Source organism: Pseudochaenichthys georgianus, chromosome 21 (assembly GCF_902827115.2).
Source record: "Pseudochaenichthys georgianus chromosome 21, fPseGeo1.2, whole genome shotgun sequence".
Classification (NCBI taxonomy): domain Eukaryota; kingdom Metazoa; phylum Chordata; class Actinopteri; order Perciformes; family Channichthyidae; genus Pseudochaenichthys; species Pseudochaenichthys georgianus.
In genome coordinates this window covers 38804763-38826739 of record NC_047523.1, presented here as the reverse complement: position 1 = coordinate 38826739, position 21977 = coordinate 38804763, and the positions used below count along the sequence as shown (strand labels likewise).

General features: G+C 43.2%; 1 protein-coding gene and 1 long non-coding RNA gene across 4 annotated transcripts in view; one reads left to right on the top strand and one right to left on the bottom strand.

The window, feature by feature from the left end:
* sema5ba (sema domain, seven thrombospondin repeats (type 1 and type 1-like), transmembrane domain (TM) and short cytoplasmic domain, (semaphorin) 5Ba) overlaps positions 1-21977 on the bottom strand; it is a 281741-nt gene that overhangs the window by 89903 nt on the left and 169861 nt on the right. For all 3 annotated transcript variants that reach the window (XM_034110160.2, XM_034110161.2, XM_034110162.1), the window contains 3 exons: positions 10983-11045; positions 9336-9434; positions 8041-8254 (listed from right to left, as the gene is read on the bottom strand). In XM_034110160.2, coding sequence (XP_033966051.1) covers positions 8041-8254; positions 9336-9434; positions 10983-11045 — 376 coding nt within the window. The remainder of the gene's footprint in view (positions 1-8040; positions 8255-9335; positions 9435-10982; positions 11046-21977) is intronic.
* LOC139435944 (uncharacterized) lies at positions 1367-21490 on the top strand. Its single transcript, XR_011645148.1, has 4 exons — positions 1367-1461; positions 2206-2294; positions 12148-12300; positions 21409-21490. It is a non-coding gene; the product is annotated as an uncharacterized lncRNA (long non-coding RNA).

The following is a 21977-nucleotide window of genomic DNA, read 5'->3' as shown; positions in this document are numbered from 1 at the left end:
TCTCAATGCTTTTATCTGGTTAAATAAAAAAAGTAAATAAAAAAAAATAGGATCAAATCATCAGTTAAAAGGTGAACCAAAATTGCAACTACATTTAAACCATATTGAAATTGAACAGGTCAAGGAGACAAAATTGCTAGGTATAACCCTGGATCATAAATTATCTTGGTCTAAACACATTGATAATGTTGTATGTAAATGGGAAGGGGTGTGTCACTTGTAAAAAGAATTGTAAAATATTTGCCTATGGATGTCAGTAGACACGTTTTGGATGCTTTGGTTCATCGCAGCTTGATTGTCGTTTGGTTATATGGTCGAGTGCTGCTGAAAAGGATTTAAACAAACTACAAGTAGCACAACATAAGGCCGCACGATGTGCACTGCAGAGTCACTGAGATGCTGGAGACACTGAAACGGTTAACTGCCAGACAGAGGTCAACTTATATTTTATTACATGTTGTCAGAAATATTACAGGGACTCACTCACCAGATATATTATCACAAAGGTTTATAGCGCAATATGCACAACTATCAAACACGACATACAATAGAAGGACGGTTTGAATTACCCAAATCTAAATCAGATATGGGACAGAAAACAGTTCTCAAGTAGATTTAAAAAGGTTGCTAAAAAAATATTTAAGTATTACAAAGTACATTTGAACTGTGCCTGTGGCTATGTATGCATATGTTATTATGTACACTTATTTGTATTTACTTTTGTTTGGCCTTAGGATGGCGATACTTGGATGACCATTTTAGTTTTCACTTCATTTCGCTGTAAATTGCATGAAATTATGAGCTGTTTTGTTTTAATGTTGTTGTATGTTTATGTATGTTTTGAGTGTGTGAGGACCCCAGGAAGAATAGCCAATGCTCATGCTAGTGCTAATGGGGATTCTAATAAAGACATAAAGACATATACTGAGCGTATACCACGGGTAGAATTGTAAGTTACTTTTCACAACAAGTCAGTATCCCTCCGCGTCTGAGAAAAACAGTATACAGTTGGGCTGGTTTGCTTTTCAGACTGGAACAAGAAAGCAGCGGAGAAGTAACGGGGCAGAAACCCTCCTTTTTACGCAGCGGTCCAGACATAGACATCAAACGGCGACACATATTCAGTGTGCAGTTCCTTTGGCATTAGGGCAGGGATATCTAGATACTTTCCAAGGTTTGACATCATGAGTTGTGCTACTTTTAAAGCAAGCAACGATGTTTTCAAATCTGTAATCAAAGAGGTCCGCAAAAACGCTATCGACCAATCAGATTGCTTGATTTTACTTGTCCGTTATATATTTACATTTCTTCCGTTACGAAACAAACTTACAAAGCATAAGATGGAAACATTTTTGATTAACTTCGACCTCCGGGGGGGTCTTACTATGGAGGAGTGGATTGAGCAGTGCCTATCTCCAGAAAGCACCTAAACGACGACATGCAGAGCTACGTGAAGAGCAGGTAGACCAACTGGAGAAGTACCACCATTCAAAAGCTTTCTGATGCGGGTCTTGAAACAAAGCAGATAAATTATGACCGTTAGTGGCCACAGGTGCGAAAGCTCTCTCCAGAGCTACTGGAAGCCAAATCTCGGGGACCGGAGAAAGTGGAGCAATATTCTCGCCACGCCAAGCAACAGCTAGAACAACCTCAACCTATACAAGTAACCTCGTCAGCCATGCTACTGATGCTGGACAGGTTTTCAGTCGCTGCACAATAAACGGCAACATACACATTAATGTAAATAAATAGCCAAATAATGGATCAACGCTCTCTGTCTAATATGTTCGCTAGCTGTTAGTGTTGTTGCATAGCAACCACCTCGCACTATGTTTCATGCAGAAGGCAACGGAGGGACTATTTTATTTTGAACATCATTATTTACTAATAACAACTATTTAAATTGGAGTGTGTATTTTTCTTTCATATTGCCACACTTGGTAACCGTTTTATAAAAGCAATAGCTCACTTCAGGCCGTGATATATGCTTCGCGTCGGGCCGAACCACGCCCCTTAGCTGTGATATAATGAGTATATACCACGGCCTGTCGTGAGCTATTGTTTAACTATATAACATGGCTGTTAAATGTCAGAATTGTATATATTTTTAATTCTATAACAGTGGAAAAAGGAAATATTCTGTGTTCATGTGTTGCTAGTTTTTGGCTCCCAATACATTATTTTTTTCACTTTGTATTTATCCAGCAGGGTCCCATTGACAGGGGCGCACCTTGCAGACAGGCAAGGCAGGCAACTGCTTGGGGCACCGGACCAGAAGGGGACCCCCAAAGAAGGTAGATTAAGAAGGTCCATAGCAACGACAACATGAAACACCCTTGCAATTTACTGCAACGACATGTCGGGTAACCCCCTCAAGGGGTCCCCATGCATAGCGTGCCGCCAAAAGCTCATCATTTCAGTTGTGCTGCTCCGCTCCGGGGGGGTTGGTGCTGTCGGAGGTGTCATGTTCCTTCTGCTTGGGGCCCTCCAGAGTGTCTTGGGGTGCCACTGCACATTGACATCTCTTTTTTTATTTTCTTCTCAACTTGGTAAATGTAGAATCAGCTCTTCAAAATGTAACGACAAATCTGTTTTATTACAATGTTTACGCCAAAAAGCACTTACAAAAAAATTGTATTCAGCTTGGGAGAACAAAGATAAATATGTTGTTAATTATAAAGTCTTCAGGGGGTTTAGAAAAAGCAAAGACACGTTATGTAAACCAGGAAAAAGTGTACTCTGTATATTGATCCGTTGATAAAGGACTTCTTTGAAAAGGGGAAACAAATAAATAAATAGAAGTAAAATACAGGCACTCAAAATCCAAGAGGATTAAAAAGCCAATAGTTGCAATTAAATTGTTAAAGAGCCAGCATCGATCAACCCCTGTAGGTCTAACATACCAACTCAAAGCCTGACATGTTGTTGTTATGCTTCAGTCGCTACAGTAAAGGATCTTTTACATTTCCTTCCTTGTGGCTCGAACACCAGTGCACCAGCTTCCTCCTCACATTGTTAACATTATTCCACTGTTGACTTTAAAGCGCCTCATGTCATTCAGATGCATGATGGGAAACAGTTAGGGGGTGCCTGGCAGGCGACCAACCCAATAAGGAGCAGATTGATTGGATCCAGCAGCCCTTCCTGCCTTCTCCTGAACCTGAGAGGCTTAGAGCTGGAAATTAGATTTTCATTCACACCCCAAATCCAGTGGGAACTCAACTCCATAACCCTAACAGACGCTGAGAAGCACAGCGAGTGTGTGCGTGTGGTAGTGTGTGTGTGTGGGTGACGGCATGAAGTGCAACATGTGTGTGTGAGTGTGCCTGCGATTATGCTAATGAGGACGCTATCCGCTCTGCTACTCATCTATTTCCGCCCACAGCTTTGTGTGTGTCCATTTTTGTAAACACTCACATAGCTTGGACACGTGTGGAAACGCACACACAGCTTGCATACATGTATACACACATGCCGACACACTCGTGCACACACACAGACAGAGACCCTGCGTGTGTGTGAAGCATGCTGTGTGTTGTAATTTCACCCTCTCCCTGCCGTGAAGAATAATCACATCGCTCGCTGACTGCTCAGTCTATCTCTCTGCTTCCCTCTCAACCGCATCTTCTTCCCACACACACACACACACACACACACACACACACACACACACACACACACACACACACACACACACACACACACACACACACACACACACACACACACACACACACACACACACACACACACACACACACACACACACACACACACACACACACACACACACACACACACACACACACACACACACACACACACACACACACACACACACACACACACACACACACATTCTCCCACCTTCGCTTGCTTCCCAATCCATCCTACTTCTCCAATTCGGTCTCCACTTTATTCTGACCAACTCTCTAAAGTCCCAAGTCTTGTCGAGCTTGTCGTGAATATGTGTTTGGTACATTTAGTGCTTTTGATAAGTTGAGTAAAGCAGTACCGTACTTTCCGGACTACAAAGCGCACCGTCATATAAGCCGCAGCAGCTAAATTGTCCGTCTGTCTTGCTCTCGTTCTGTCTCTCGGTTCCACTTTTATTTTGGCGCGCTACCTGTCTCTCTCTTTTCCGGCCTCCAGCTTTTCCTGCTGGAGCCGCCGCTTAAAGGTGGCGGGCGCGGACCGGTCCTAGAGCCCATAGCGTTAACGGTGGTTAATTTTACCTGTACAATCCATAGATGTAGGAGGTTCCCTAGTGGCCGTTAGCTGTACGAAAGTCGCGGCTCATAGTCCGAAAAGTACGGTAGTCACAAGATAACGAATTACCACAACACCTCTGATGATGGATCTGTCAGTTAAGTCTTTAATCAAGGCGAGAACGGCAAGCTTTTTTAGTTTTCTGTTATAATATGCTTCTCAGCTTCTTTGTGAAGTCGATATGTTTTGGAGCGCTGGTCAGACAGAACAAGCAATTAGAAAATGTCAAAGCTGTTGTAAAAGTTCCATTTCCTCTCACACACATGCACCTTGCTGCAGCAGAATCCCTCCCGCCCTGCTGTCGTTCCGTTGGGTAAAGCTCGGGGGTCTGTGAGGTGTGATTATTTACTGCAGGGACAGACAGACTGGTTAACCCTCGAGTCTGATCCTGATTGAGCGTCTAAACTACTCGATGGTCCACCCCTTTCAACACGGTCACTGATGGCCCAACACATGTCCACTCAAGACGCAGTCACAACACGTTAAGGGTCTGTAGATTAGATCAGAATAGAGTTTGAAGCTGCACCGCAACATGGTCTCAAGTTTCTCTAGTGTTACTACGTAGGACAGCAATATGTTGGGTTAGCCTGACCGACTGAGGGCAGAACCCACTCGTGTACTCAGAAACGTAGAAACTCAGAGCGACGAAAGACCACAAAGACCAATTTCATGTTTCATCGATCTGTGGAGTATGCCGGCGAATAGTTGCAGCCGACGGCTTGACTCAACGAGAGAGCTGATTTCAGTTTGAGTTCACTTCTGCTCAGAACATCTCAACACAGCTCTGGCCGTATAGCTATGTTTTCTTATGTTTTATTTTCCGCAGATCAACCTCCTTGTTATCTCCACCTGGGTGTACGGCGCTATCATGTTATGTTTGCTCACTGCTTTTGTACCAGGTGTTTTCTTTCGAAGGTTGAAATGAGTGCACAAACGGAAGAATAGCATTGGATGGTTGTGACGGGGTTCTATTTGTCCGTTGGAAACATAGGCTTAGTCGGATGATTTAAGCTCCAAAACTTTATTTATAACAGCAACAAAAGAATATATACTGTTTGATAAAAGTGAAACAGTATAACTTAAATAAACAAAATCAAAGTTACCAAATGTGGTTGTCTATTACTCCTGGGGTAAACACATTCTAGCTGTTGCCTTCACTGCAACCATCTCCCGAATGATTCTTCCAGGGCCAGCACCGTCCCTTGTGTACGCATCGCCCCTCCCCACAGGCGTACCGTCAACCGGTTACACAATTATCTCCAAACCACATTGTCAACATAAATGTAATTTCCTCAAACATGAGGAAACTATCCGACCCAAACATACACAGGTTAACTACCTCTTAACAGTCATTCCCCATAATTAATAAACACAAAATAAATAATAAATTGCATCCTATTTAAATCACGGAAGTGATGCGCCTCCGTCTTTTCCACCTTCCCTTTGCTGGGGGGACGGCGGCGAAACTCCGCCCGCCGCTCCCCACGTAAGTATGGTGTAATATAGTTAAAGGTATGTTGAAATAATTGTAGACTCACAAGCGTGCACTTGTGGTCACGCGACAGAAAGGAAGGGGGAAAAGGTGGACGTTTTAGTGATGATTTAACCTGATTTATTGACGAACGGAAGAGAGCATGAAATGTTTGGTGTGTATGTGTGTGTGTGTGTGTCGCCGCTACGGCTGTCAGTGGCGGAGTCAGTCACCCTGTGATCCGCTCCGTCACAATGGTATTACGCAACTAAGATTTGACATCCAGAGCTTAGACTTTTTTTTAAACAAAAGACTAATATCTTTTCTAACAGTCCCTTATCTACTGGAAATGCAACCAGACGCCTTCAAAGTGCCACCTATCAGTGTCTGTGATGCAGAACGGGAAGTTGACCTTTCCTTCCAGCAAGATGAACGCCTGAAATAACTCGTCTTTCCTGCGCCCCGCCATGAATTCAGTAATCTCCCCGCCTCCTCCCGAGGAAGGTCCATCTACATTTCTGCTGCCGTCAGGGCGTGTGTGAATGGGTTTCTGCTGCGGTGTGTTCAGGGGGAAAGGCACAGCGTCAGCAGGAGGGAGATTATTGACACCCACACCAGCGGGATTGAGAGCATGTCCTCCGCCAGTCTATGCATTCCACTAATACCTGTGCCATGGCGTCCACACGACTCCAAATCCAAACAGTCTTTGTTATCCTCTGAAAACACCGCTGTCGGATTGATCCATCTTGGCAGTAACAGAAGCGTTGCTCAAACAGTCCGCCCATCTGCCGCCGCAGGCAGGCCAGGGGGAACGATTGAAGTCACAGCGGGAATTTTCTAAGATTGTTTGAGACAACATTAAACTCGTGTGGATTTGGAAAGCGTTGAAACCCAATCAGACGACTTGTTCTGATGGATTAGAGTCCTCACATTTAGAATACACACTGACGCGGTGAAACACTGAACGAGCTGTAACTCAACCATTACAATCTGCCTTTGATACAAATCGAGTAAAGTATAACTTCGCATGAAGAAGTACTCAAAGGAAGTACCTCACATTTGCACCAATGAGGCACCAAATCGCCTCAATACTTAACACCATTTTAAGTGTAAGTCCACGCACTTCAAACGTGTTTCTCGCGCTGCCCTCGTATCGTTGAGCCACTCGGACATGTTTGAAGTCACAGCGGGAGTTTCCAGAGATTGTCTGATTCAACATTAACCTTGTGTGGATTTGGAAAGAGTTCAAACCGCATCACATTACTTATTCTGTCGGATTAGATGCTGACTTTGTCTCTGAAACGAGATGTATTAGAAACATGTCTGTTTGATAGATACGGTTTTTATTTGCAAAACTTAATGCATTCGTTTGTAGATGGTGGTGTTTTGTATTTGCAAACCACACGGTGTTCGTTAGTGAATCCTAAGGCATTTGTAAAACTTGTTTAGTTTGTGTCGTCAAATTATCATATCATTTAAAACATAGTCTTATACTCTGATCAGAGGTCGCGCTAGACTTTTTCCGCTGCCCGTCATTTTGACGGACAGGATCGTAAAACTTCCGTCAAAATCCAGAATTACCCATCGGCCTTTACACAACTCTGACGAGGGGGGGGGGGGCAGTTCACATGCGCCGTGTTGTGCATGGCTGCTGCACCTCGCGGGAGCGGGCACAGCGTAAAGCCAAAACTCACAGACATTTCAATGATCGGCACAGTTGGGTTTGGAAACGGTATCATTTCCTTTTGGAGGGCGTGCAGAACACCGGAGCCTCGCTGCGGGGAAACTTTGGCGCTGTTCTGAGTTTGTTCTAATCTGTCAAAATGACGGACTGCTTTCAGATTTGTACGTCATTGTTAAAAAAAAAATATTCGGTTAACGCGACCTCTGACTCTGATTGTCTCTTACAATACGCAATTGTATTTGTAGTCTTGTATGCGTTTAACAGAGACGTATGCTAAGGGTTCAGGAGGCAAAGGGAAGAGTAAAAGGTGGATTTGCAAATGGTTAAGAACGAGGGGTTTAAGGTTGGGGATGTTTAGATGATGCCTACGGGACTTTAGGAGTGGACCAGTTGGATATTCTCCACTATATAGTGTGGCTGTGTGCTGTGTGCGGGGTGCAGAGCTTATCCTCTGAGGAGGAAGTAGCTCTTGTATATTGACTTTCTTTATTACTTTATTAAATATAACAAAAGACAAACTTTGTCCATGCTCAGTTTCTCTTAAGAATTTCCTCCACGGTTTGTTGTGGAGTTACAGCAGGACGTTAGCTCCGCAATGCTAGCTCTGCTCACTTACCGTTGAGCCACTTGGAGTTGTACTGTGCGGTCCGGAGGGGGGGCATGCCTCCCAGGCTGCGGTAGATGACGGGGTCCCGGCCGGAGAAGTCGATGACGGTGGCGGCGTACAGCTCTCCGCTCTCCGTCACCACCGCCGTGGAGTTGTGGCGCGGATCGTACGGACAGCGAGCCACGCCGTTCACGCGCTCCAACACGCTGCTCAGGTTCCCCACCTGATGTCGAGGAGGAGATGAAAAGGGAAATACGGTTGTTTTGTTTCTTTCTTTTACTCAACATATAGGAAGTGACCCCTAAGTAGCTAAGTGTCGGTCATGAAAAGAGCTATTGGAATTCTCTAGGAAATAGGAAAGGAGCTGTAATGCTTCCTTTATTGTCTCCTTTAGCTTCGGATACAGTAGTTCATGCTTTACAAAAGGAAAGGAAAGAACGCCGTCCTACAATTCCTTGTTATTCCTTCCTAGTGGTTCCTTGCTAGTTATTAAGGATTGTCCAAATGATGCTAAGGTGCTTATATGCTTTGAGTTTTGAACAATATAGTAAACCAAAAGGAGAACTATTAATGTGACACTTAATATAGTTGTACAATCTTTAAAGAAGTTGGATGGAGTTTCTTAAGCTGTTTATTTGCTAATTCAATTAAATTAATAATTAAATGGCGATATGCACAGAAGTACATTTGCCCGATGTATTATTCATTCAAATATTATACAAACATGACACTAATAGGATTGATGTGGATTAACACAAGCGATACGGAGTGTGAGCAACCATTTTGTTTATTTGTTCCTTTTCATTTAAACCTTGGTACTAAAGTAATATATTTAACACCGTTGTCCACGTTTATAAACCCCTACGGGGCAAACTATCTGTAGTGATTTTAGGAGTCCATCCGCAGAAAGATTGTCGTTTCCTCACAGCAGACACACATCAATACCATCGATCGCTGCATCATAAATAAGTGCAGTCTCTTTTCCACAAGTCCGGATGAATTCTCCTTCACATCTTTCCTGAATCCCAGTCCTTTTTTACGGAGGTTAAGGAACAGTGGTTTGGAAAAGACAAAGGACCTGAGGGCTGCAGTGTGTACACACACACACACACACACACACACACACACACACACACACACACACACACACACACACACACACACACACACACACACACACACACACACACACACACACACACACACACACACACACACACACACACACACACACACACACACACACACACACACACACACACACGCACACACACACACACACGCACACACACACTGATCCGTACCTCTCTGGTGATGCATTGGGGCTGGAAAGCATTGGTTCCGCAGGACATGACCTCGGTCTTGTTCACCAGCAGGACTCTGATGTAGTTTTGACATTCAATCTGCCGAGACGAAAACAAGCTTTCAGAAAGTTACAGAGGAGCAGAGAAAAGCTGAGGAGGCAGGATACATATTCTCTGAGAAGAACAATAGAGCCGGTCCTCTGGTATCAGACCGCCACACAACCCAAAGCAATTCAGAGTCTGCACTTTTCCCTCTGGCACGGCCATTGTTCAGACGCAAGGAACGTGTTTGCAGCTGAATGGAAGCCTATGTGTGACATCGACTGAGGCGCTGCAGCGTGTGTTTCTGGAGAAAACAGTCAAATCTGTTTTAACAAAAGGCGTGAAATCGATGTATTGGTGTTGAAACGGTTTAAGTTCCTGGGAAACGGTGGCGCTTTGTGTCCGATGTGAATGCAGGGAAGCAGGTCTCCGTAAGAATCGATGGTTTTGTGTGTTAGATCTCACCCCTCGCTCTGACGAGGGAGATACATGTCACGCTGCAATCAGATACTCACAAGATAAGCTACACCAGTTGATGCGTCGATGTGTTAGATCAGGGGTGTCAAACTCAATTTCTTTGCGGGCCACATCAGCATTATGGTTGCACTCAAAGGGCCGGTTGTAACTTTAAGACTATATATCAAAATACATATATAAATATTTAATATATATAAAATAATGTATTCTATGACATTATTGCCTCTGCATTGGACTATTATCGGATACTACGTCTGAAAGCAGAAGTCTAGGGCAAATCATTGCAAGTCTCTTCACTGAGAATGTTACAAAATGATTTAAAAAATATCGAATTCTGAGAAAAAATTAATATTTTGAAGAAAATAAGTCAAATTCTGAGAAAAAAGTCAACTTTCAGATGCATTGTGGGATATGTAGTTTATAGGCAAGGTGCTTCTGTAATTCGGCATCTAACCGTATAATAAACATTATATTCTTTGCAATCTCTTGAGGGGCCGCATGAAATGAAGTCGCGGGCCGGATTTGGCCCCCGGGCCTTGAGTTTGACACCCCTGTGTTAGAGGCAGTGTTTCGTTTTTGTGAAAAGGACACATGTTGTTGCTCGATCGTGACGTCTGTAGTGGAAATTAGAAAGGACTATATTTCCCGGCCTCTTAGGAGACACAGCAATGAGCAACCTGTGCGAACGTACTTATCCGTCAGTTGTATTATCCTACTCAAAGAAAGGAAGAATGCTATTGTAAAGGCCTATTTTCTGTGTTGAATGTGTGTGCATTATTTTAATTAAACGCGAGTCGCACAATATCAATACATCATCGAGAGCCAAACAAGTCATCACAACAAGTTAACAAAAGATATCGCGTCTGTCTGTTAAAGCGTCTCAGTGGCTTGATGGAAACAAAGGAAGGACGCTGTGACAGTTGTTCATCAGACATATTTGAAAGGAAGTCCTTATGTGTGTCTCACTATCTTCCCCTCTTCCCCTCTCCCCCTCTTCCTCTCTCCCTCTCTCCTTTTTCTGCTCAGCGCCAGAAGAAGCCGTTTTCTGTGCCGAGCCTCCCGTGAGGAGGAGCAGCAGATATCAAGATGGCCTCTCTGTGTTGTAATCGGGCGCGGGATGGAGGTTACCTCTGTTTTGCCTTTGCTCTGACACGACCGCCGGGTGTCCTCGTCCGGTGCCCACTCCGTCGCCTAGGAGACAAAAAACAAGAAAACAGAGATGAGAAAGAGGCCGAAAGGCAGTCAGCTGCAGACGCGACAAAACAGTTACGCAAGAACCGACTGTTGCTAATACTGTAGGCACGCACAACAAGCCTTTAACCTCATCGCCGTTTGTTTATTGTGTAAACATGGCGACCGGCTTGCCCGCCAAGGGCTCATTGGAGAAGGGCTGAGGACGCCATTAGCATGTCAATGGCTGTCTCTCTTCTCTCCCCCTCTATATCTTTTGCACCAGAAAGTTTGCAGCACTCTCCACCTCCCCCTTTTTACTCCCACCGGCCCATTAGATTCCTGTTGATGGCTGTGCCGAGGGCTTGGTTGTGGATGCAGGCGGCGGCGCGGCACGACTGCTCTGCAAACACTCTACGGCAGGAACACACACACATGCTGCTCAGCCACCGGGGTAGCACTGGCTCTTGTTAAGCACGACAACAACTCAAATCTTGCCGAGTAGATGTGTCTTATATCTATTCAGAATGTCTTACCATCTGATGTGAGACATTCAGAAGTGACACTGCGGTGAGATATCGGGTCTTGTTTTTAGACGATGCGTCGTCATGTTAAGTGAAAACATCTTATTTTGAGTCGTATCTCGGATTAAACTTATTTTCTTTCGCATATTTATTGGAAAATCACCAACGAACATCAGATAACAAACAGCTTTTGCGGCTTATATTGTAACACAACAACTCCTGATTCTGGTCAAACATAGTTCAAAGTTCTCCCAGCTAATTACAAGATCTGATTTATCTAAAAATCTTACCGAGCAAATGTTCAACCGATCTATTGGCAGATTGACTTGTTTCATTATTGTTTAACTTGTTTTTGGAGCAGCATTTTTTCCAGTCAGAGTATTTTTGTTTCAAAGAGATGTCCCTCTCTTGGCATAGACTGAGTATACTGTATGTGAGGGTGCCAGGAGACCCCCTGCTGGGTGTGACTGGCCTCATTGTACTCATCTCCTCCTCTTCTCTGATCGCACTGCCCAAGTTAGAAGGTTGCCTAAATGTCTAGAAGTAAGAAGAGCATCCGCCTGATCCACGTCTTTATTTATTTCTCTTCTCTCCCAAAGGGTAGCTTTCATGCACGAGAGGAGCCACGGCAGATAAGTATCTAGAATTGATTAAGTGCCTTCCCGGGACAATAGGCCAGTGGGACAACGTCGTGACCCAATATTCAGAGGAGCCCGCCAACTGAGACCAACTCAGAATCAACACTGAACTAGGTCAGTATTACAGGAGCCAAATGGAGAGCTCAAACAAACAGGACGCTTCAGGGAATTTAAAGATTTAGTTTTATTGTGTTCTTTGGGAGATTTCCCTTTCCTGTAGTGTGTTAAAGGTTTTAGTGCATGGTCTGAAAACGCTAACATTTCCACATTCCCGCCAGTCACTCTCCCACACATTCCCCGGCTGCCTGAAACGCCTCCATTGGACACATTGTACTTGATAGGCTCAGGGGCGGGACATCTCTAAGCGGGTGACCAATCACAACAGAGCCGACCAGCTAACGTTAAAGTTGAGACACTACATACTGATATACACCTGAACATCAGCAGGAGAGGACTCTTTAAAGTAGAGACACTACATACTGATATACACCTGAACATCAGCAGGAGAGGACTCTTTAAAGTAGAGACACTACATACTGATATACACCTGAACATCAGCAGGAGAGGACTCTTTAAAGTAGAGACACTACATACTGATATACACCTGAACATCAGCAGGAGAGGACTCTTTAAAGTAGAGACACTACATACTGATATACACCTGAACATCAGCAGGAGAGGACTCTTTAAAGTAGAGACACTACATACTGATATACACCTGAACATCAGCAGGAGAGGACTCTTTAAAGTAGAGACACTACATACTGATATACACCTGAACATCAGCAGGAGAGGACTCTTTAAAGTAGAGACACTACATACTGATATACACCTGAACATCAGCAGGAGAGGACTCTTTAAAGTAGAGACACTACATACTGATATACACCTGAACATCAGCAGGAGAGGACTCTTTAAAGTAGAGACACTACATACTGATATACACCTGAACATCAGCAGGAGAGGACTCTTTAAAGTAGAGACACTACATACTGATATACACCTGAACATCAGCAGGAGAGGACTCTTTAAAGTAGAGACACTACATACTGATATACACCTGAACATCAGCAGGAGAGGACTCTTTAAAGTAGAGACACTACATACTGATATACACCTGAACATCAGCAGGAGAGGACTCTTTAAAGTAGAGACACTACATACTGATATACACCTGAACATCAGCAGGAGAGGACTCTTTAAAGTAGAGACACTACATACTGATATACTACCTGAACATCAGCAGGAGAGGACTCTTTAAAGTAGAGACACTACATACTGATATACACCTGAACATCAGCAGGAGAGGACTCTTTAAAGTAGAGACACTACATACTGATATACACCTGAACATCAGCAGGAGAGGACTCTTTAAAGTAGAGACACTACATACTGATATACACCTGAACATCAGCAGGAGAGGACTCTTTAAAGTAGAGACACTACATACTGATATACACCTGAACATCAGCAGGAGAGGACTCTTTAAAGTAGAGACACTACATACTGATATACACCTTAACATCAGCAGGAGAGGACTCTTTAAAGTAGAGACACTACATACTGATATACACCTGAACATCAGCAGGAGAGGACTCTTTAAAGTAGAGACACTACATACTGATATACACCTGAACATCAGCAGGAGAGGACTCTTTAAAGTAGAGACACTACACTACTGATATACACCTGAACATCAGCAGGAGAGGACTCTTTAAAGTAGAGACACTACATACTGATATACACCTGAACATCAGCAGGAGAGGACTCTTTAAAGTAGAGACACTACATACTGATATACACCTGAACATCAGCAGGAGAGGACTCTTTAAAGTAGAGACACTACATACTGATATACACCTGAACATCAGCAGGAGAGGACTCTTTAAAGTAGAGACACTACATACTGATATACACCTGAACATCAGCAGGAGAGGACTCTTTAAAGTAGAGACACTACATACTGATATACACCTGAACATCAGCAGGAGAGGACTCTTTAAAGTAGAGACACTACATACTGATATACACCTGAACATCAGCAGGAGAGGACTCTTTAAAGTAGAGACACTACATACTGATATACACCTGAACATCAGCAGGAGAGGACTCTTTAAAGTAGAGACACAACATACTGACAATTAACAGAATATGTCCCCTCTAACTAAGGCTGCGTCACCTCATCTTAAACACCTACATGCAGTCGAGGACAATTTAATAATGTAAGTGTGAATTTGCCAGCAGTTATATAAGTCATGTGCTTGTTCTGGTTCTTCATTATGCGTGAACTAAAGCTCAGCAGAAGGGACTCACATTGTAAAGCCCCAAGACTCAGCGGGGAACTCTGCAGGGATCAAAAAGATTCTAAGTTAATCACGTTTCTTTTTCTTAAATGCTCAGCGCAGGGTATATGGCTCTTTAGGAATTTAAACTGAAATATAGTACATTAAATTAGGACTTTTAGGAGACCTGCTAAAAAGAGTGCTCCTTTCTGTTCAAAGTATAAATAGATCTTTCATTTCACAGATCATGAAGTAAATCGACTATGCTTGAAGGAATGGAAGTGCATGATTTCGGATGAATAGCCTCCGCACGAATCCTCGGTAATGAGTGAAAGCGGCAGAATGAACTGAACTCCCCACCGCCTAATGAGCCTGGCTGGGATTTATTTTATTGCTTTTACATAACGTTTATATTAATAGATATTCCAGGGTTGTTTTTGGATTGTTCGTGACTAATGAAAGCTCCACTCTATACCTGCTCAGCAAAAAGACAAACGGGCTAAATGAGCAACTAGCTGCGGAAAGAAAGTGGAATATTAAGCAGCTAAAGAGATAGATATTGCGCTTGGTGAATAATTATGAAAGAGACTTCATCAGCTGGACAGAAACTCATTTTGAAAGGACATAATATATGTGTGCAAAATAACTTTATAGAGCAATTATATGTTAGGAGAAGTTTTTTTTGGAGTAGTTCCTCCCATTAGTTGCAACAAATATAAATTCAACCATATTTTGTCAAAGCTGCACGACAATATTGATCCCATACAAAGTGTCATAAAGCAATTTTTGACAAACATTAGCATGTGTTATACATGCTTTAAATGGAAGATCCCCATAGGCCCCGCCCACTGTGTCCTTAAAATGAAGTCCGAGTTCGACATTTTAATTCATATCCTGCCAGCACTGGCAGGACAGAAGGCGACACGCCCGTTCCAAGCCGTGTCCCTCACTCCTCACATCCCAAGCTGCATCCCCAACAAGTGCATTATGTTGTTGCATCGTTTCAGATGTGATGTTTCAGTTGTGCTCTATTTTCTTTAACAGGCTGATACCATTCAGAAACCGTCTTCTTCCACTCCTGAGCGAAGAATCTGCTGATTTAGCTGCCAAATGCATCACTGTGATCACTGTGGTCGCTATATCTGATGCTGCAGCTGGAGAACAGGTTGATGAGACCCGTGACGGTGAACTGAAACTAACAAACCAAAAGCACTGGAAGGTGAAACAGACTGCAGACACAGGGTGTGTGTGTCACAAGAGAACACACATAGCTTTAGTCACTTAGTTCACAGGTAATGTAACATTGTTATTATGTCAGCTACAACCTACAAGCAAGCTAAGCATACAAAAGCAGATCACATCTCTGTTCTCCAGAGAAGTTTTAAGGCGTACTTTGAGACGGATGCATTAGCGTGATTGAAGCTATGTCTAGCTGCTGCAGTGGATAGATAAGTGGGCTCTGGTCCATATCGATAGCTCCAGCTCATTTCCCACAGCAGCTCCCTTCAATTAACCCGCCTCAGACGGCAGCGGACGGCGCTAAGTAAACTGTGATTAGAATGAAACGTGAGCTCCGAGGCCTCGGTACGAGAAGGAGGAGAGGAAGGAATAAAAAGTGGCTAATGCGCTCTGCGGGACCTTCACCGTCTCAACGTGCATCCGAACACTCAGACACGACCTCGGATCCACTTCCTGTGAGCAGTGAGCGGCATAGCAACACACACACACACACACACGCACACACACACACACACACACACACACACACACACACACACACACACACACACACACACACACACACACACACACACACACACACCACACACACACACCACACACACACACACACACACACACACACACACACACACACACACACACACACACACACACACACACACACACACACACACACACACACACACACACACACACAGAGTGCCATCACTCTGCTGCTGAAATGAAAACACGTCTCCTGACAGCCTGGGGACTGATGGCATTGCGTCATTGTAAACACACACACCCACCCCCCCACACACACCCCCCCACACACCCCCCCCCCCCCCACCCACCCCCCCCCCCACACACACCCCCCCCCCCACACCCCCCCCCCCCCCACACCCCCCCCCCCCATGCACCCCCCACACAGCGTGATGGATGCCTTTGCGATGAATCATGGCTCGGGCATTACCACGTAGAGGAAGGAAACACATAAGAGAGGAGAAGAATCCCTCAGTGACCTCTGTTGACCTTTAAGAGTTAAATGCAACAAAATGAAATAAATGAAGTTTAGTTGAGATGTAAAGTTTGGTTAAATAAAGGCACAATACAAGTTGTGTTTTTTAAATAATTGGACAGTTTTCTTGCGGAAAAGAGACTGATAGCAAATACAAAACACACTTTCTTGAAGTTAGAAAAGACCAGGGGCCTCATTTATAAACGTACGCTCAAAAGATGGCGTACGCTAGTTTCTAAGCAATGTTTGCGATTTATAAAATACTAACTTGACGGGAAAACGTGCGGTCCTCCACTTAAAACTCTAACCCATGCGTACGCACTAAGCACAAAGACGGGAGAGAGGAGAAACTGCGACACCGCGTTGGCAGAAGGAAGAATGGAGAGAGATGTGTGGAAATAATACCATAAATAAAATGTTACCTCTCATTTATCACATATGAAGAATTCACTTTCAAATATTGATTAAAGCCAATCTTAAAATGATTTAACGAACGCCTGCTTGAGACTCCTCAGTGCACACACACATAACCTGGAGAAATAAATAAATACGGATATGTTATTTAAAACCACCTCGAAATGTTGTGTTAATGTTATGAAATGTTTTCTCATAAATGATGCGGTAAGCAGGAGGACAGAATTACGTCCAAACTGACGCCGTTTTGTATTTCTATAATTGTATTAGGGCTGAACGATTAATCGATTATCAAATCGCAAAGCCTGCCATTTTCTTTTACATTTTTTTTTCTTTTGTGTGTGAGTCATCCACACCAATCAGAAGTGCTGTGCTCCACATGTACCAGCCATTGTTAACCAATCAGAAGTGGCCCCTGATAGAAGGTGATAGACAGATTGATCCAATCACCTGCCAAGTGCTTCTGAAAGTGCCTGCCCTTTCCAGATGGCTTCCAGTGGAGCTTCAGATGGTTTGGTGAACCCTCTGAGTCAGGTTAGAGACGCTCCATCACGTGTTTCTATCACAGGGTGAATCTCAAACTGGAGCTCGACTTCAAAGCAACCCAACGGAAGCTTCATGGAAGTTTAGTTCTTTCACTCGTAGCTCGGGCTGCGGGGCGCTGGAGACGGGAGCACGTTGATGCGACCTTCCTAGCCGGAGATATGGCCGCACTTTACAATAAACTTCCGTTGGGTCGCTAAAAAACAAATATCGCAATAGGATTTTTTCCCAAAATCGTGCAGCCCTAAATTGTATAGATACGAGCATGGTTTTATATCGCCTACTATCACGTTTAATCATGTGTTCTGCCGTTTGCTAAGACTTGCTCATAAAACACAGGAGGTATGGAAACACCACATATTCGGTAGATATAACCATCCTTTAACTGGTGGACATAGAGTTGCTGCAGTGGAGACGCTGCGCCCAGCTGGTCGACGTGTCTGCGTATATTCTTTTGCTTTGTCCTACGTAAGCAACCTTCCCCCCTGAATCCTACGAAGGCTTTATACATGAGGCCCCCGGTTTCCCTGAATGATTCCTAAATTGTATTCAGGGAAACCCGGGTCCACTTTTTGTTGATGAATCATTCCTGATGAAGTTGGCACTTCCAACAAAAGGCTTTTTATAGTTTGTCCGTTTTTAAAAACCCTTTGTGTGTTTTTATTTGCTCAGGGGCAAACATTGTGTTTTACAGGTAACAGCATCACCTCTTTGGATGTGACAGACAACGCGTACATATGGAGGAATAAAAGCACTTGACTTTAAATCTCTTTCCCTGATGCAGGAAACACCGGGCAGCGTCTCTGCTCCTCGTGCTCAGGGCCACAGACCCCGTTTATGATTTGCCTCTGGCCTAAAATGCATTTCCATCTTTTAGCAGAACCAACAGCCATGTAGTCCCCCTGCCATCAATTCCCCCCCTGCCATCAATTCCCCCCCTGCCATCAATCCCCCCCCAACCCGAGTCTGACACCACATTTCTCCCAATGTCCCCGCTCCTTAAGACACAATAAGAATATCTCCCCTCCGGCATTTCCCCTTAAGGGAGGGAGAGAGAAACAGGCAGATAAAATAGCAGGAAATACAATTAGTGGCAGCTAAGAGGATTCATTACTTTGACTGCTGACAGATTGTGGCTGCGCTCGAAAATGAATTCTATTTTGACGAGAAACAAAGAGCGAGATGTGGAGCGGGAAACACTAATGAAGTGCAGAGGAATTGCCGAGCAGCGGAGTCTGAAATGTGGCGGTTCCTGAATGTGGCGCTGTGTTGATAAGGCCTCACACGCTAACATTACGTGGGACAGCTAATTAGAACTCGTGCGTATTGTGAACCAGTGTGTCGGGGAGTAATGGCTGTTTGAATGGGAGCTGTCTGCCACTTGTTGCAGTGGAGAGAGATTTGCATACCAAGGCAGTGAGACAGAGCTAGCGCTGTCAGTTTACTCTACGGACATATCTGACAAATATTAAACAATTTGGAAAAATAGACTCGTTAAGTATTGAATATGTTATAACTCAATATGTACAGCTCACATAATGTATCTAAGGATTTTGACAGCATATTCTTCTACTCTCGGCATTGATAGTGGATGCTTTTAGGCAGAGGTGGGAGAAGTACTCAGGTCTGGTTCTTGAGTAAAAGTAGAAGTACTCAGGTCTTGTACTTGAGTAAAAGTAGAAGTACTCAGATATTGTGCTTGAGTAAAAGTAGAAGTACTCAGATATTGTGCTTGAGTAAAAGTAGAAGTACTCAGATATTATACTTGAGTAAAAGTAGAAGTACTCAGATATTATACTTGAGTAAAAGTAGAAGTACTCAGATCTCGTTCTTGACTAAAAGTAGAAGTACTCAGATCTTGTACTTGAGTAAAAGTAGAAGTACTTAGATATTGCACTTCAGTAAAAGTAGAAGTACTCAGATCTTGTACTAGAGTAGAAGTAGAAGCACTCAGTTATTGTTCTTGAGTAAAAGTTGAAGTACTCAGATCTTGTACTTGAGTAAAAGTAGAATTAGAAGTACTCAGAGCTTGTACTTGAGTACAAGTACAAGTATTCAGATCTTGTACTTGAGTAAAAGTAGAAGTACTCAGGTCTTGTTATTGAGTAAAAGTAGAAGTACTCAGATATTGTGCTTGAGTAAAAGTAGAAGTACTCAGATCTTGTACTTGAGTAAAAGTAGAAGTACTCAGATCTTGTACTTGAGTAAAAGTAGAAGCACTCAGATCTTGTATTTGAGTAAAAGTAGAAGTACTCAGATCTTGTACTTGAGTAAAAGTAGAAGTACTCAGATCTTGTTCTTGAGTAAAAGTAGAAGTACTCAGATATTATGCTTGAGTAAAAGTAGAAGTACTCAGATCTTGTTCTTGAGTAAAAGTAGAAGTACTCAGGTCTTGTACTTGAGTAAAAGTAGAAGCACTCAGATCTTGTATTTGAGTAAAAGTAGAAGTACTCAGGTCTTGTACTTGAGTAAAAGTAGAAGCACTCAGATATTATGCTTGAGTAAAAGTAGAAGTACTCAGATCTTGTTCTTGAGTAAAAGTAGAAGCACTCAGTTCTTGTACTTGAGTAAAAGTAGAAGCACTCAGTTATTGTACTTGAGTAAAAGTAGAAGTACTCAGATCTTGTACTTGAGTAAAAGTAGAAGTACTCAGATCTTGTACTTGAGTTAAAGTAGAAGAACTCAGATATTGTACTTGAGTAAAAGTAGAAGTATTCCGATCTTGTATTTGAGTACAAGTAGAAGTACTCAGATCTTGTACTTGAGTAAAAGTAGAAGCACTCAGATCTTGTATTTGAGTACAAGTAGAAGTACTCAGATATTGTACTTGAGTAAAAGTAGAAGTACTCAGATCTCGTTCTTGACTAAAAGTAGAAGTACTCAGATCTTGTATTTGAGTAGAAGTAGAAGTACTCAGAGCTTGTACTTGAGTAAAAGTACAAGTATGCAGATCTTGTACTTGAGTAAAAGTACAAGTAGTCAGATCTTGTACTTGAGTAAAAGTAGAAGTACTCAGGCCTTGTTCTTGAGTAAAAGTAGAAGTAGTCAGATCTTGTACTTGAGTAAAAGTAGAAGTACTCAGGCCTTGTTCTTGAGTAAAAGTAGAAGTAGTCAGACCTTGTACTTGAGTAAAAGTAGAAGTACTCAGGCCTTGTTCTTGAGTAAAAATAGAAGTACTCAGATCTTGTACTTGAGTAAAAGTAGAAGTATTCAGATCTTGTATTGAGTAAAAGTAGAAGTACTCAGATCTTGTTTTGAGTAAAGTAGAAGTACCAGAGTGTAGGAATACTCTGTTTCAGTAAAAGTCCTGCATTCAAAATGTTACTCAAATAGAAAAGTATTCTCATCAAAATATAGTGAAAGTAGTGAAAGTAAAAGTAGTCGTTGTGCAGACTGGTGCATCTCCAATGGACTGTGACAGAGTGATTTTAAATCCTGATTAAAACACTGATGACTTCAGCAGAGTTGTTCCACTTAGAAACCAAAGTTAGTTTAAACGAACACTACCTCTGCGTAGGACATGTAACAAGAACATGCATTAAGCATAACACCGCAACACAAAGATGTGTTAGTCGTTCATACTCATATATAAGATGAGGCACATCTTCAAATGGATAGAAAGGTGAAAATATTCAGTGTTTTTTAATGTCTTAAATCCTCATGGCTTCTCATGAGTCCTTCCTCGGGTCCTCCTGCCGCTCTTCACTGCAGATAGTCTCTAAATGAAGTGTTTCTTCTCTGCAGGGAGTCTTCATGGATCCTTCCCTTTCACTTCCCTCTTCAACGTGACTCTCCATACGTAATGTGCTATTTTGAGCAATAAACCCACACCTAGCACGTAAACACAACTCGACAATCTGGCACACATCAGAGTCCATGAGGTGCAGAGGAGACACGATCTGCCCCCTGCATGGAGACGGGTGAGGTGAGACATCAGTGACGCACCGAGTGTTTGTCTACCCGCAGATTATGATCATTATTCACATGTACCTTCAACCGAGCAATGTCTCACCATCATATGAGGGACTGGTCCTTCAGCGCCAACACGTGAATGAAAGCAGACACACAATGTGACACATTGACACCCATAGGTTCACATGCACTGTTATGAGCACGCCGGCAGAGTCTCCAAAGCCACGTGCAGAACCACAGATGGACCAACTCATAGTTTCAACAGTCCTTTGTCTCGCAGCTCATTGTCTCATCGACACATCCTCTCCTTTGTGTCTCGTTCTCTCTCTCTCTCTCTCTCTCTCTCTCTCTCTCTCTCTCTCACACACACACACACCTTCATCTACACAACGCTGCAGACA